Raw genomic sequence first — 13967 nt, 5'->3', positions numbered from 1 at the left:
CTAGTTAATGTAGTGTAGACCTAGGATCAGCGTGGTGCAAGGTGAAGAGGGTGGCACACACCCTGAGTGCCCTAACCTTCAGCACCCACAGTTCTACCTCAACAGCATCCTCTTGTGTCCTGAAATGAGCCCCTACCTGGGGGATTGCTATCCATCATGCAGGGTCAGACAGGAAGCCGGCAAGAGCAGCTCCCAGCCAATGAAAAATGGGAGGATAACTAACTCACCTCCCGGGCCTACAGGTGGAATAACTCTGAAGTATATTCTCCACTATGTTTCAAAATTTCCCACTGGGTTTTCACCCCCACTTACTCACAAAGGTAACATGCTCAATCACTCACCCTTACTGGTTTTCTTATTTCCCCCTCAATATTTCCTGGAACAATCCCTCAAATGAAACACTTGCAATTAAGTCCTATCTCAAGATTTGCTTCCGGGAGAATTCAGCTTAAAGAGTCATATACACAGTCCTATCAGTTTTACAGTTTAGGGAGAAGATATTTTCCAAACTCTCTGACATTTAACTTGTCAACTTTCCTCTTCTTATGTTCACCCTAATTTCTCTGTCCAAGGGCAGCCCCCAAGACTTTGACCAAAGATCATGGGGCTGTTGTCCTTAAATTTCATCACAAAATATAAAAAGTTGGAGAGGAAATAAAGCTTTAGGAACTATATTTGATTAATCAAATGTGTTCTCATCTATTTTGAATTTCAAAAACCTTATTATTACTTTTCCTGAGTTTATTATCTTATCTCTCTTGTGGTGGAATGAAGAAAGTATTATTATTCCTATATTTCAATTGCAGAAACTAATGCTCAAACTTGAGAACGTATCTTTCAGAAGAGCAGATGGGAAAATAATATCAAGGTCAGTGCTAGAATCTGAGTCTTCTGACAGCCCCAGTCTGATATTCTTTCCATCTCTCCACAGCCTGTTTCAACTTAACAGAAGGCTCAGTTAGGGTTTCAGTAGAGCTGGACTATTGAGTTCTCTCCTGGGGGTGAGTCTGCATTTAGTCTTTGGAAAATTCACTTGGCAAATGTTCACCAGGCACAAATTCTCTGCTGAGCCTTGTACTTCTAGGGAATAAATGGAAAAAAAAAAAAAAAAAAAAACCTTGCTAATAGAGTGGTAATTCATTATTTATATTCTAGTGATAACCCATTATCACTAGGATATAAAGTAGGAGATGGTAAGTGCTATACAGAGGTACAAAGACCCCTTTAAAATCTCACTTTAAAGTCCCTTTTGCCCTTTAGAGTGGGGTGGCCCATGGAAACAGCACTATACTGGTGCTCAGGTTCAGATTCATCTCCCTTTGCCTACGCTTTTTGATGTGTTTGTGAGAGAAGGTGAGCACGACGTCTTACTCCTCAGCCATCTTGATCCTTCTCCCCTTTGCATATTTCCCCAATACATTATTTTTTTTCCTACTGTATGGCATGGTGACCCAGTTACACATGCAAATATACATTCTTTTTTCTCACATTATCATGTTCCATCATAAGTGACTAGACATAGTTCCCAGTGCTACAGCAGGATCTCACTGCTAATTCACTCCAAAAGCAATAGTCTGCATCTATTAACCCCAAGTTCCCAATCCATCCCACTCCCTCCCCCAATTTCAGCTCTATTCACAATAGCCAAGACATGGAAACAACCCGAATGTCCATCAACAGATGATTGGATAGGAAGATGTGGTAGATATACACAATGGAATACTACTCAGCCATAAAAAAGAATGAAATAATGCCATTTGCAGCAGCATGGATGGAACTAGAGACTCTCCTACTGAGTGAAATAAGTCAGAAAGAGAAAGATAAGTACCATATGATTCACTTATATCTGTAGTCTAATATATGGCACAGATGAACCTTTCCACAGAAAAGAAACTCATGGGATTGGAGAACAGACTTGTGGTTGCATACGTTTTTTGAAGTTCTACTTGCTTGATCCCTGCCTTCTACTCCCTCCTCTCCCTCTGTCACTTCAGTCTCTTCTCTAATCGCCGTGATTTTTTTTCCATGAAAGAAACCTACCAATTTCTCCACTTGCAGTATCTTTTCCTACTGTTTATCCACTACTCCACAGTCTCTCATCTGCATGATATATCTTTATTTTTCAAAGAATCTAGCCCAGACAGAGCCTCCAGAAAACACATAAACTTGACATTTTTCCTGTTTTTTTTTCCCTTACACACCCCTGTGCTTGTCCTATATCAATGTCATCATAGTTGCCTACCTATTTTTCCTCTATGCTCAAATATGAGGATATAAGTTTCTCAAAGGCACAAATTTAGGTCTTGCTCATTTACGAGGGCTCAGAACTCTGAGGTTAAGTATTTGGTCCTGATGAATAAATCAGTGATTAATACAATAACAAGAATAGAAAAGCTTTATTGGCATTTACCATATGTTATACATTACTTTCCACATATTGATCCTCATAACGACATTATAAGATAGACCCTACAATATTCCCACTTAACTGTAGAGAAAGCAAAGTATGCTGAGGTGAATAATTTGTTCCTGTGCTTACTCATAATTCTGCACATACCTTTAACAATGCACTTATTACACTGCATTAACCATTTTCCTATTTTATATTTTTATATGTATTCAAAGGTGAGATTTTTGAAGGGGAAGATCATTTATAAATCATTTCTGTGTTACTGTAGCTAGCATAGCACCTGAAAGAAGTTAGCAGTGAAAAAATATATGTGAAATAAATGAGAGAATAAATAAGTGAAAGTTTCTCATGATTATTTTTCTTTTTTTCTATTTTTTTTTTTTTGGCTTTTTAGGGCCATACTTGCGGCACATGAAAGTTCCCAGGCTAGGGGACGAATCAGATCTGCAGCTGCCAGCCTACACCACAGCCACAGCAATGCCAGATCCAAGTCTCTATGTCTGCAACCTATACCACAGCTCTTGGCAATGCCATATCCTTAACCCACCAAGGATTGAACCCATGTCCTCATGGATGCTAGTTGGTTCATTACTCCTGAGCCACGATGGGAACTCTTCTCATGATTATTTTTTGCCACTCTTCCCAGATGCCCAAAACAAAGTATGGGTGGGACTTAATCTATCCAGGAGTTGAATTTCTGGTTTACCAACTTCTTTTCAGGGCCCTGTTCCTGCAGCATCCTGCATCATCAGCTCTGGCCTCCCCCCCTGAGGACCCTGAGCATGGCCTCCCTGATGGGCTTGGATTTGACACTGTAGATGATGGGGTTGAGCACAGGGGGCACCACCAGGTACACATAGGCAACGAGGGCATGTACCATGTGGGGCAGGTGCCTCCCAAAACGGTGGATCATGGACATGGTGATACCTGGGATAAAGAAGGCAAAGACAGCCAGGATATGAGAGACACAGGTGTTGAGGGCCCGGATGCGCTCCCTGGGAGAGGCCAGCCCCATGACCGTGTGCAGGATGAGCGTGTAGGACAAGACAATGAGCAGGGAGTCGATGCCTCCAGTGGACAGTACCACATAAAGCCCATAGAGGATGTTTATAGTGATGTCAGCGCAGGCTCTTCTCATCACATCAGGATGGAACAGAATGAGTGGGACAAGAGGGTCTTGTTAGGGCAGAAGTTCAGTCGTTTCAGCAGGAACGGCACAGGGAAGAGAGACAGGGTAGCACGGGCGACAATGGCCAGCCCAATCCTGATGATGACATTGTTTGTGAGGACAGCTGCATAGCGCAGGGGGTTGGAGATGGCCACAACGCGGTCAAACGACATGGCCAGGAGCACCGAGGACTCCACCACGGAGAAGGAGTGGAGGAAGAACATCTGCACCAGGCAGGCATTGAAGCCGATGAGCCGGTGGTCGAACCAGAGCACAGCCAGGGTGGTGGGCATGGTGGACAAGGTGAGGCCCACATCGGTGAGGGCCAGCATGGACAGGAAGTAGTACATGGGCTGGTGCAGGCTGGGGGTCCTCCTGACGGCCAAGAGGATCAGGCCGTTTCCAGTGAGGGCCACGGTGTACATGGAGGAGAAGGGGATGGAGATCCAGCCATGGACGGCCTCCATCCCTGGGATGCCCATCAACAGGAAAGCAGGTGGCTGGAAGAAGGAGATGTGGACGAAGGACTGGGAAGACAGCATCCTTGGAAGGCAGTTGAAGTCTCCAGAAAAATGTGACCTTTTCAATATGGACACACTGAAAGACACTGACTGGGCACCTGTCATCAAGAACATATTTATTTATGCTGTATAGGCTTTTTCATTAAGGTTTTTTTCCATTTCTCACCTTTTACTTTGTATTACTAACTGTTCTAGGAATGTACATTTATAAGATAATATGTCCTCAGAACAAGTGCAGGATGTCAGGGCTCGTTTAAATTCTCCATGATTGCCAAAATAAATAAATGACTGAAGTAGATTTAGAATTTACTGCTTCTAAATGCAAATACTATACTGCTTACACTCAAATATGTGGTGCCTTCATTAAATAAAGTGGAGTTTGTTAACACTGTGTAACACGTAAACCACTCTCCCCGTATTCGTCATCCTCATCATCCTCTTCCTCATCACGATTTTCGCCAAGTCTTTGTCCTGGTAGTTATTTTTATCTCATTGTAATGCATTTCGTGATATTTTACATGCTTTCACGTAGTTATCTCATGCCCTCTCACAGTTACCTTGCTAATAGAGAAGGGAAATGTTTTAGTTAAAGTGAAAAGGGAGAAATTCTGAAAGCCTATCACAGAAGGAGAAATTTCAGCTTTCCACTGAACCAGCTATCAGAATATGAGATCTTTTTGTGTTTGGAGGGTCTTAGTACAAATATTAGGAAATAGCCTTTCGATTAAAGCCCCAGTAATGATACATTCCTAGGTTGAAAAGTAAAATAAGAACTCAGAAGGTTTTGCTAAATTAAGGGATCCTTGATTCTCACAAGGTCACTAAGAACACAAGTATTTAGGGTCCATGTATGAGTTGCCCAGAGAATATCAGGCAAGGTCATTGGATGCCCTTGAAATCCAGGCTACACATGGCTTTTAGGGAAATCACGCCCTCACTCTGTTTGGTTGACATCCCCGACATTCACAATGCCAGCTGAACATTTGTTCAGCCCGTTCACACACTCATCTATGATCTGTCCTTGAGTATGCCTCCCTATAAATGGCTTAAGCACTGCACCTGTCCTAGCTGGGAGGGCCACACCTGCAGGGGCCATGGACCCCAAGGTCTTCTTCTCAAAGTTTGAATGTCCTCAGACACCTACTGAAGGCATGAACTGAAGACATAAATTTAAGCTCCTTTCGTGTTCAGTGGGATCTGTCCTGGTGCTGTCACTAATTTTAGTGTCTGATGCTGGGCCAATAAATTTACTAATTCATCAATTGTTGAAACTCTCTAGAGTTTCAGATATTAGACGCCTCACTTTCTTGTTTGTAAATAATAACGCTCAGTCTCAAAAAGAACGACGTAAGGTATTACTGCATCTTTTTTAAACAAATAATTAGAACAGCAATAATAGGGATGATGTTAAAGAATAAAGCTGGAGGGAGGGGCTTAGAGAGTTCCTCTACGCCATGACGGGAATGAGTCCAAATTCAAGTCCAGGTCAACTGGGCTTACACACTTCCAGCATCTTACACTGCCTATGTTGACTGCGGGCTGTACTACCTACTGAAGATTTGTCAAGTACAGGGCTGGACAGCTCTGATTGTTAAGAAGAGCTTCTTCTTCTTTTTTTTTTTTTTTTTTGTCTTTTGTCTTTTTTTGTTGTTGTTGTTATTGTTGCTATTTCTTGGGCTGCTCCCGCGGCATATGGAGGTTCCCAGGCTAGGGGTTGAATCGGAGCTGTAGCCACCGGCCTACGCCAGAGCCACAGCAACGCGGGATCCGAGCCGTGTCTGCAACCTACACCACAGCTCACGGCAACGCCGGATCGTTAACCCACTGAGCAAGGGCAGGGACTGAACCCGCAACCTCATGGTTCCTAGTCGGATTCGTTAACCACTGCGCCACGACGGGAACTCCAAGAAGAGCTTCTTCTCTTTGATGCCCTGTGATGACAAGGGCATGTTCTACAAATGAAGCCCCTTCCTGTTTCTCCAAAATTCTTTTTACTCCTTGCTGTGACCTTTGGGGTCCTTCTTAGAAAGCCATTTGCCTTTTATTTGCTAATAATCTCTTTACTCCTGCTTTTCTTTTCACTAATCCAAGACCCATTTCTTCAGAAACCTTATTCAATCGCATTGTTCTGATTTTGATGATTTCATAAATTTGCTTTTTTTTTTTTGGTCAGGGATAATCAATGAACGAACAAGAAAATGAATAACTGAATGGAAAGACCTTAATTTTGTTATCCATTCCCCTCCACCGGAACCCTAAATAGTGCCTCCTAGGTGCATATGTTCACAGCTTAAACTATATATTTTGTGTATCATAAAGACCAGTGGCTCCTTTAGAGTAACAGAGTTAATACTTATTATTATCCATTTTTATTTGGATTTACTTAGGATCAACTCAGGAAATACTCTTGGTCATTTATAGCATAAATCAAAATAGAATGTGAAGGTTCTCCATTTATTTATTTTTTAATCAAAATTTTTTTTAGGGCCACACCTGCAGCATACAGAAGTTCCCAGGCTAGGGGTCAAATTGGAGCTGCGGCTGCTGGCCTACACCACAGCTACGGCAATGCCAGATCCGAGGAGCAGCATCTGCAACCTATGCCACAGCTCATGCAAATGCTGAAGCTGGATCCTTAACCCACTGAGCGGGGCTAGGGATTGAACCTTCATCCTCATGGATATTAGTTGGGTTTGTTTCTGCGGAGCCACAGTGGGAACTCTGAGGCCTCCATTTAATTTGCAGGAATCTGAGAATTAATTTTACCTGGGATTCATGTCACAGTTCTCTTTCTTTCATCCTGCATTGATCTATTATTGAGTTATTCACAAATCCTCCATATGTTATCTCAGAATTTGCTTTTGTCCCCAGCGATATGTAGATCCCATGCAACTCTGGGTATTGAGGTGATTTATTGCCTTTGGCTGTGGTAGAAGGATCCAAACAGTAATTTAGGCTGAATATTATAGGAAACTTAGAGCTCAAGGGGATAAAATTATAGGATGTCATTTAAGACAAACTGCCAAAATTATGGGCAATCTCGTACAATCAAACCAATTTCTCCCTTGCATCCAGATAAGGATCTTTCAATCTCTTTTGTAAATATTACAGTGTAATGAGGAGTCTGACATTGGAAAGGAATTCTGTGTAGTGAAAGGATAGTTCTTTTTTTCTGTTCCTATTTTAGTAGCCAAATTGGATTGACATGTTTCTTGCTTCCCATGAAGTCCAGAAGTTTTACAGTAAATCACTTTAACCTGGAATCAGACCAGGTTTGGTCTTCTATTATTATCTCAAGGACACTGAAGGGCAAGTGATATTGTAAATTATAGCTCTCCCCTGAGGCATTCATTTCTTTTCATTTTAGGTCTCCAGGATCTGTTAACTTATCTGGGAAAGTCACATTGCCTAGAAACAAAAGACTGAATCCAGCATGATTTCTTTACTTCCCCTGAAAGCCAAGTGCTTTTCTTTTCTTTGTGTTTTCTACAAAAAGAAAAAAAAATCTGGTAATTTTGTGACTTGGTGGAAGCACTGTCTGATGCTATGGTGTAATAGTTTTGCAATATACAAGTCAAGTGCTTTTCTAAAAGGCTCTTCTTAACTCAGAAAAACATGAAGGACAACCTCATAGTGAGAGTTGAGACATCAAGCAAACAATCAAATCACCCACAGGATGCTCTCCAGGATGGGGTTTTAAGATACCTTTATACTGATGCCCTAATTAGAGAAACAAAAGGGCATTAATCTGCTTGGACACTGAGTCTGGCTCACTGATAATGAATTATCTGAATGGGGAAATCTTTGCTTTGGGACTTTGGGAAGTAGCCTCCTTCATGTCCTCTCCCTTATCTGGGGGTACAACAGACCTGCCATTTATGGAAGTCTAGGCCTCCTTGGTTTGCTTCCTGCTTTTGACACCTGCTTATCCTCCAACCCACTGTCTCCTCCACATGATAGCAGCTGACAGAGAGGGAATCTGAGACTCACTCACCAGGCCCTTGTCCTTCTAAAGAGTGTAGAAAGGGTTGTATCTGGGCCCCGAGTTACTCACTCAGCTTGTTGTTGCAGCCTTCTCTACTGCTCCACATTCTTCTGCAGGAGACCTGAAAGACTCTGAAGCTCACCTATTACTAAATACCACCGGCGGGTGCCTTGGTGACTGCTGCTCCCCAGGGACATCTAGGCCAGAAGCCACAGAGGGTATTCTCTGCTTAGTTTTTCCTGGGCAATGGAAAATGTGCAGGATTTGTGTGTTTGGGTGGAAAATGATGAGGCACACGGGATAGTTCAGCAACTGAGTTATGGAGGAGGGGTCTAGAAGCATCACCCTCTCCAGGCTCATCTGCTCTACCAATCGGTAGTAAATTTTACTGGGCGTGTCAGTCTTTTCTGTACTCTGCCTTTCAGTGAGATAAGGTCTATTATCTGGGTCATACAGAACACCTTCCGGCCCCTCCAACCCTTCAGACGCCCAGGCTTGGTTATGTCTATTTCCGTCCTCTCTGTCCTCCATCCCCAGGGTTGGTTTCACAAGTTAAGCAGCCCCACTTCCTGTGTCTATTTCTCGTGTGACATTGTGAAAGCCCCTTTATGTTCCACAGCATAAACATATCAAGCTACCTGAGGAGACAGATGGGGAAGAAAGGGCCCTAAGAGAGAGAGAGGAATAGGGGTAGACGTGTCTCCTGGGAGAGCATCCCTATCTCTGGATTTGTCCTTTTAGAGATGCAGCATGTCTTCCAACCTCGAAATGGTCCTTGCTATCTTACTCCATCCCCAGGGAATCCCTTTGCTTCTAACAGAGCGAAGTATTTTGATCCGTTTGATCCACTCTGTGAGGAGCTGTATCTCAGCTCTCATTTGCTTGGGATGTGATGTAAACTTAGCAGGTAGTTGTTCAATACATAAACGAACAAACTTCAGGGTGTTTATTTAGGACGTATGATTCATACATAGGTTTATTGAAAAATATTCCTGAAACCAGCTCTGGGCCATTCCTTTTTCAGATAACAAAGGCATTCAATGTGAGTCAGGTTTCCGTGTTGCAAAGGATGGTTTCCACAGCAAGGGATACGTGCTCTAAGACAGGTGTTTACAATCTGCAGAGGGAGCAGAAGAGAGATCAAGGAGCAGGACACAGAGGACATGATCTTTCATTGCCTCTTGGGAGGACATGAGTTCCAGTTAAGGAGCAGTGGAGTCCTGCAGCAATAAGGCAAGCTGAGAAGTCCACTACCCAGGGCGGTGGAGCTGCAGGGCCATCCCTCTGCACCTAAATTTGGAGCTAATCTGGGGGAGGGGTATGTGAGACCCCGCCCTGTGCTACATTCTCTCACTATCTTCATTCATCCATTAAAATATTATGTATTGCATAGTAAGCTTTCATCGACATTTATAATTACAATATAATGTGTTAACTACTACAGTTAAAATAGTAGAGCACAGGGTGCTCAGAGCACAGGGTGGAAACCTCTGATTCTGCTTGGGGTGGGAGTGGGCAAAGTCCCAATTCCAGTCAATAGGAAGTATAATTGTTTTGTTTTCTCTGCATTCTAATTCTGTATTCTTATCACCAATAGATCAGATCACCCAGGCTCAGTCTTAGGATCTCGCCAGCACTCAATAATTATCCAAGAGAATGTCTTATCTCTCTTGAATTACGAGACCCTACGCATAAGGATGTCTCTGTCTCTATCTCTTTGTCTCTGTTTCTTTTTCTCTATTTTTTTTTGATATACCCACTAACACTTTTTCATATATATATATATATATATTTTTTTTTTTTTGGCCTACTTCCAGGGCCACACCCGTGGTATATGGAGGTTCCCAGGCTAGAGGTCCAATCAGAGCTGAAGCTGCCAGTCTGTGACCTATACCACAGCCCACAGCAACGCCGGATCCCTGACCCACTGAGCGAGGCCAGGGATCGAACCCGAAACCTCATGGTTCCTAGTCGGATTCACTAACCACTGAGCCATGACGGGAACTCCCACACTTTTTCATCTTTATAAGCTTAAAATGAATGGAAAAGTTGAAAGACTATTATAATTATTCCAGTCACCTAGATTGATAACATTTTTCTATACTGTTTCTCTCTCTCTTTCTCTCTGGCTCTGTCTCTCCCTCTCTCTCCGTACACACCACACACACACACATTTTTATGGCTGACTCATTTGAAAATAAATTGTAGACATCACAACCTTTCTTAATAAATACTAAGCATGCACCTTCTAAAAAATAACTTTTCCTGCATAACCACAAAATCATCTTCGAACCCAAGCAAATTATGCAGCCTCATGATACTATCAACATATAATACACATTTGAATTACACTAGTGCCCTAATAATGGCTAATTAATGCCAGCATTTGGTTTGTATGTCCCTTTCATCTCTTTTAATTTAGATTAAATCCCCCGACATAGTTTTTTTTTTTTATAACATTACACTTTTAAAAGATTGCAGGCTAGTGTGTGTGAGTGCATGTGTGTGCTGCTTCCTATATCAGGGCTTTCCTGGTTATTTCCTCATGGTTAATTTAACTTGAACATTTTTGGTAGGAATTTTACATGTATGATTTTGTATCCTAACTATTCATATCAGAAGGTATATAAAATCAGATTACCTCTGTGTTGGTTAAGCTAAATTCGATCCCTTGCTTATGGTACTATTGCCAATCTCTTTCTTGCTAAGACATGTTCATCCTTTTCGATTCGGAAGCAGCTGTGCAACGTACTTTGAGACTGTATGAATGTTGCTCCCCACCACTCTCTATGCATTTGTTGGTTATTTTAAAGTTACATTAAAAACTGAAAAAGAGGTAATCTTCTAAATCTATCAAATGTATCAATATGTTTGCATTTATTATATGGCACTCTTCTATAAAAATGTTTTCTTTTTTTCCCTCTCTCTTCATTTTGAATATCACTAGGGACTCACTCTTTCTTAAAGAATTCCATCTGCTGTAATGGATTGCTGGCAAACTTATTTTTAATGTTCTAATTGACTCACATTTGGTCCCTAGTAGCTTCTCCAAATGAGTTTCTGTATATATTTGTTAAAACGTGGTTCTATTGTTTTTATGTTCTTTATTGCTTTAAACCATTCCATATTGTCACGTTTTCCTACTTCACACCTGGATACATAAAATTAGCAATTATCCATTGCAACAAGAATCCTAGGTTGTTGGTAGTGGTGAATAGTATTGAGAAGCCAAAAAATAGATGCTAGCTTTGCTCACTGCCACTGGGATCATTGCTTCCAGGTACTTTCAGAAGACAAAGAAGAGAAATGTAGAGATGAAATTAAAAAAAAAATCTACTTTTTTCCATTACTGGCTTAAGTTTTAGCTCTCATTCTCTCTTTTCTTGACTGTTACAGCAACCTCCTAAACGCTTTCTTTGCATGCTTTTTCCCTCTATTTTCACCTTCTAATTTGTAATACACAGTTAAGCCTTTGCAACCTCTTTCCAGGGCTGACTTCTAAACAAGGAATGAAGGCAAAATGTTTCAGGAAGATCTGAAAGGCCTGGAGAAGTCTTACCACCACCCATCATTTCAAGCTCATCTCCTGTTGTTCTCCCTCTGACACACACACACACACATTGTACAGAGCCTTCTTGACTATTCGCTTTTCCACAAGCAACCACAAAATTCTACATCTCAGTTTTTTTCATTTTAAAAATTATTTCCTACTTATTTGATGTGCCTTCACCTTGCCTAGCTTTCCTACCTGACAAAAATCCTTCTCACTTTCCGTCTCCTCCTTAGCTGAGTCCTTTCTCATTTCCTCCTGACAAGGCAGCAGGCCCTCTTCCTGGTTCCCACAGCTCTTCTGTGAGCCTCTCACAGCCTCCTTACACTTGAAAACACCTGTTTGTTTAGAAGCTTCTATCCTCCAGCGGGGGGAAGACACTACATATGGTTCGTTTTAATATCATCTCCTCTAATGACCACAGATTCTTCCACAAGTAAATACTAAGTAAAAAAGCTGAGGTTAATGCGTGTAGGAAAGAATCAGGACTGTTTTTCAGCCATAAGTCTGAGATATGCATTTGCTTGTCATTCTCTTGATAACGTATTTGAGTCAGGGCTCAGAATAAGGGCTTTCTGGGTATCAGAGTTGCATATTTGTCTTTGTTTTCTCAGATTCTGAGGTTGTTTCTCGGTTTCATCAGCCTTGCCTCTTCTCCCTGAGCACCCTGAGCATGGCTTCCCTGATGGGCTTGGATTTGACACTGTAGATGATGGGGTTGAGCACAGGGGGCACCACCAGGTACATGTAGGCAACGAGAACATGTACCACATGGGGCAGGTGCCTCCCAAAACGGTGGATCATGGACACACCTATGACTGGGATGTAGAAGACCAGAACAGCCAGGATATGAGAGACACAGGTGTTGAGGGCCCGGGTGCGCTCCCTGGGAGAGGCCAGCCCCATGACCGTGTGCAGGATGAGCGTGTAGGACAGCATGATAAGCAAGGAGTCTACACCCACCGTGGACAGAACTACATAGAGCCCATAAAGGATGTTGACCGTAATGTCAGCACAGGCCCGTTTCATGACATCTGCATGGAAACAGAACGAGTGGGACAGGAGGATCTTGCCAGGGCAAAAGTTCAATCGCTTCAGTAAGAAGGGCACTGGGAAGAGGGACACAGTGGCTCGAGCCACAATGGCCAGCCCAATCCTGATGATGACGTTGTCTGTGAGGACAGCTGCATAGCGCAGGGGGTTGGAGATGGCCACAACGCGGTCAAACGACATGGCCAGGAGCACCGAGGACTCCACCACAGAGAAGGAGTGGAGGAAGAACATCTGCACCAGGCAGGCATTGAAGCCGATGAGCCGGTGGTCGAACCAGAGCACAGCCAGGGTGGTGGGCATGGTGGACAAGGTGAGGCCCACATCGGTGAGGGCCAGCATGGACAGGAAGTAGTACATGGGCTGGTGCAGGCTGGGGGTCCTCCTGACGGCCAAGAGGATCAGGCCGTTTCCAGTGAGGGCCACGGTGTACATGGAGGAGAAGGGGATGGAGATCCAGCCATGGACGGCCTCCATCCCTGGGATGCCCATCAACAGGAAAGCAGGTGGCTGGAAGAAGGAGGTATTGGATAAGGACTGGGAAGAGAGCATCATTTGGGGACAGATAACTCTTCCAGAAAGATGTGACTTCTTCAGTCTGGCCAGAAAATTAGAAGACAAGACACAGTTATTGTAAAAACACCAGCTATGATATTGGTTGACATGGAGTCACACGCAATAGCAACTATGAAATGTGAAGGAGACTGAAAAATGTACTCCATCTAAAACCAAATTAGAAAATAAGAATAATTTAAACCTGTTGGCTACAGAAGTATTATCTCATAATGTGAAACATTGATCAATTCACCTAGTGGAGAAAGTATTTTCTTTAAAAATATGTGAGATGACTATAAAGAGTCTAATTTAGAAAACACTCTATTTTAAACAGGAAGAACTATTCTCATGGACATAAGTTGCAAACATACTGTGGAAGGCTAAAGGGCTGACAGCATGGGTTTTTATCATCATCTTTCTTGGATTTTCCTTTAAATCTCAGTACAAAAAATAAACAAGTAAATAAGCAAATAAAAGAACTCTTTAAAGGTAGATCAGTAAAGGAATGTAAGGAAAACAGCTACACAAATGTCTTTTATTAAAGATTCAAAATCCACCAAAAATAAATCTGAGAGCTAAAAGGGGATTTCGTGCAAACCCTAGAGTTTAATGATATGCCATATCTAGCCAACATAACTGACTCAATCTGAAGGTAGGAATGACTTTCCCCCCCCTTTTAGGAGGTGGTGACAAGCATTGTGCTTGTGAAGCAGAAGATTGTGCATATT

The 13967-nt window shown here is 42.5% G+C and overlaps 2 protein-coding genes across 2 annotated transcripts; both read right to left on the bottom strand.

Moving 5' to 3' along the window:
• LOC100737488 (olfactory receptor 51I2-like) lies at positions 2986-5704 on the bottom strand. Its single transcript, XM_003482539.2, is given in 2 exon segments — positions 2986-3562; positions 3565-5704. Coding segments are annotated over 2 exon segments (1053 nt in total). The 5' UTR covers positions 4214-5704; the 3' UTR covers positions 2986-3158.
• LOC100738083 (olfactory receptor 51I2-like) lies at positions 10586-13753 on the bottom strand. Its single transcript, XM_003482548.3, has one exon. It carries the CDS (start codon positions 13237-13239, stop codon positions 12274-12276), a length of 966 nt encoding a protein of 321 aa, XP_003482596.3. The 5' UTR covers positions 13240-13753; the 3' UTR covers positions 10586-12273.

This window comes from Sus scrofa, chromosome 9, assembly GCF_000003025.6.
Source record: "Sus scrofa isolate TJ Tabasco breed Duroc chromosome 9, Sscrofa11.1, whole genome shotgun sequence".
NCBI lineage: Eukaryota > Metazoa > Chordata > Mammalia > Artiodactyla > Suidae > Sus > Sus scrofa.
Note: the sequence above shows the minus strand (reverse complement) of the source record. Positions and strands in the feature narration are given on the sequence as shown.

What these genes read in the sequence shown, in the direction of transcription:
- LOC100738083 (XM_003482548.3), bottom strand. Translation starts at nt 13,239, where the DNA reads ATGATGCTCTCTTCCCAGTCCTTATCCAATACCTCCTTCTTCCAGCCA.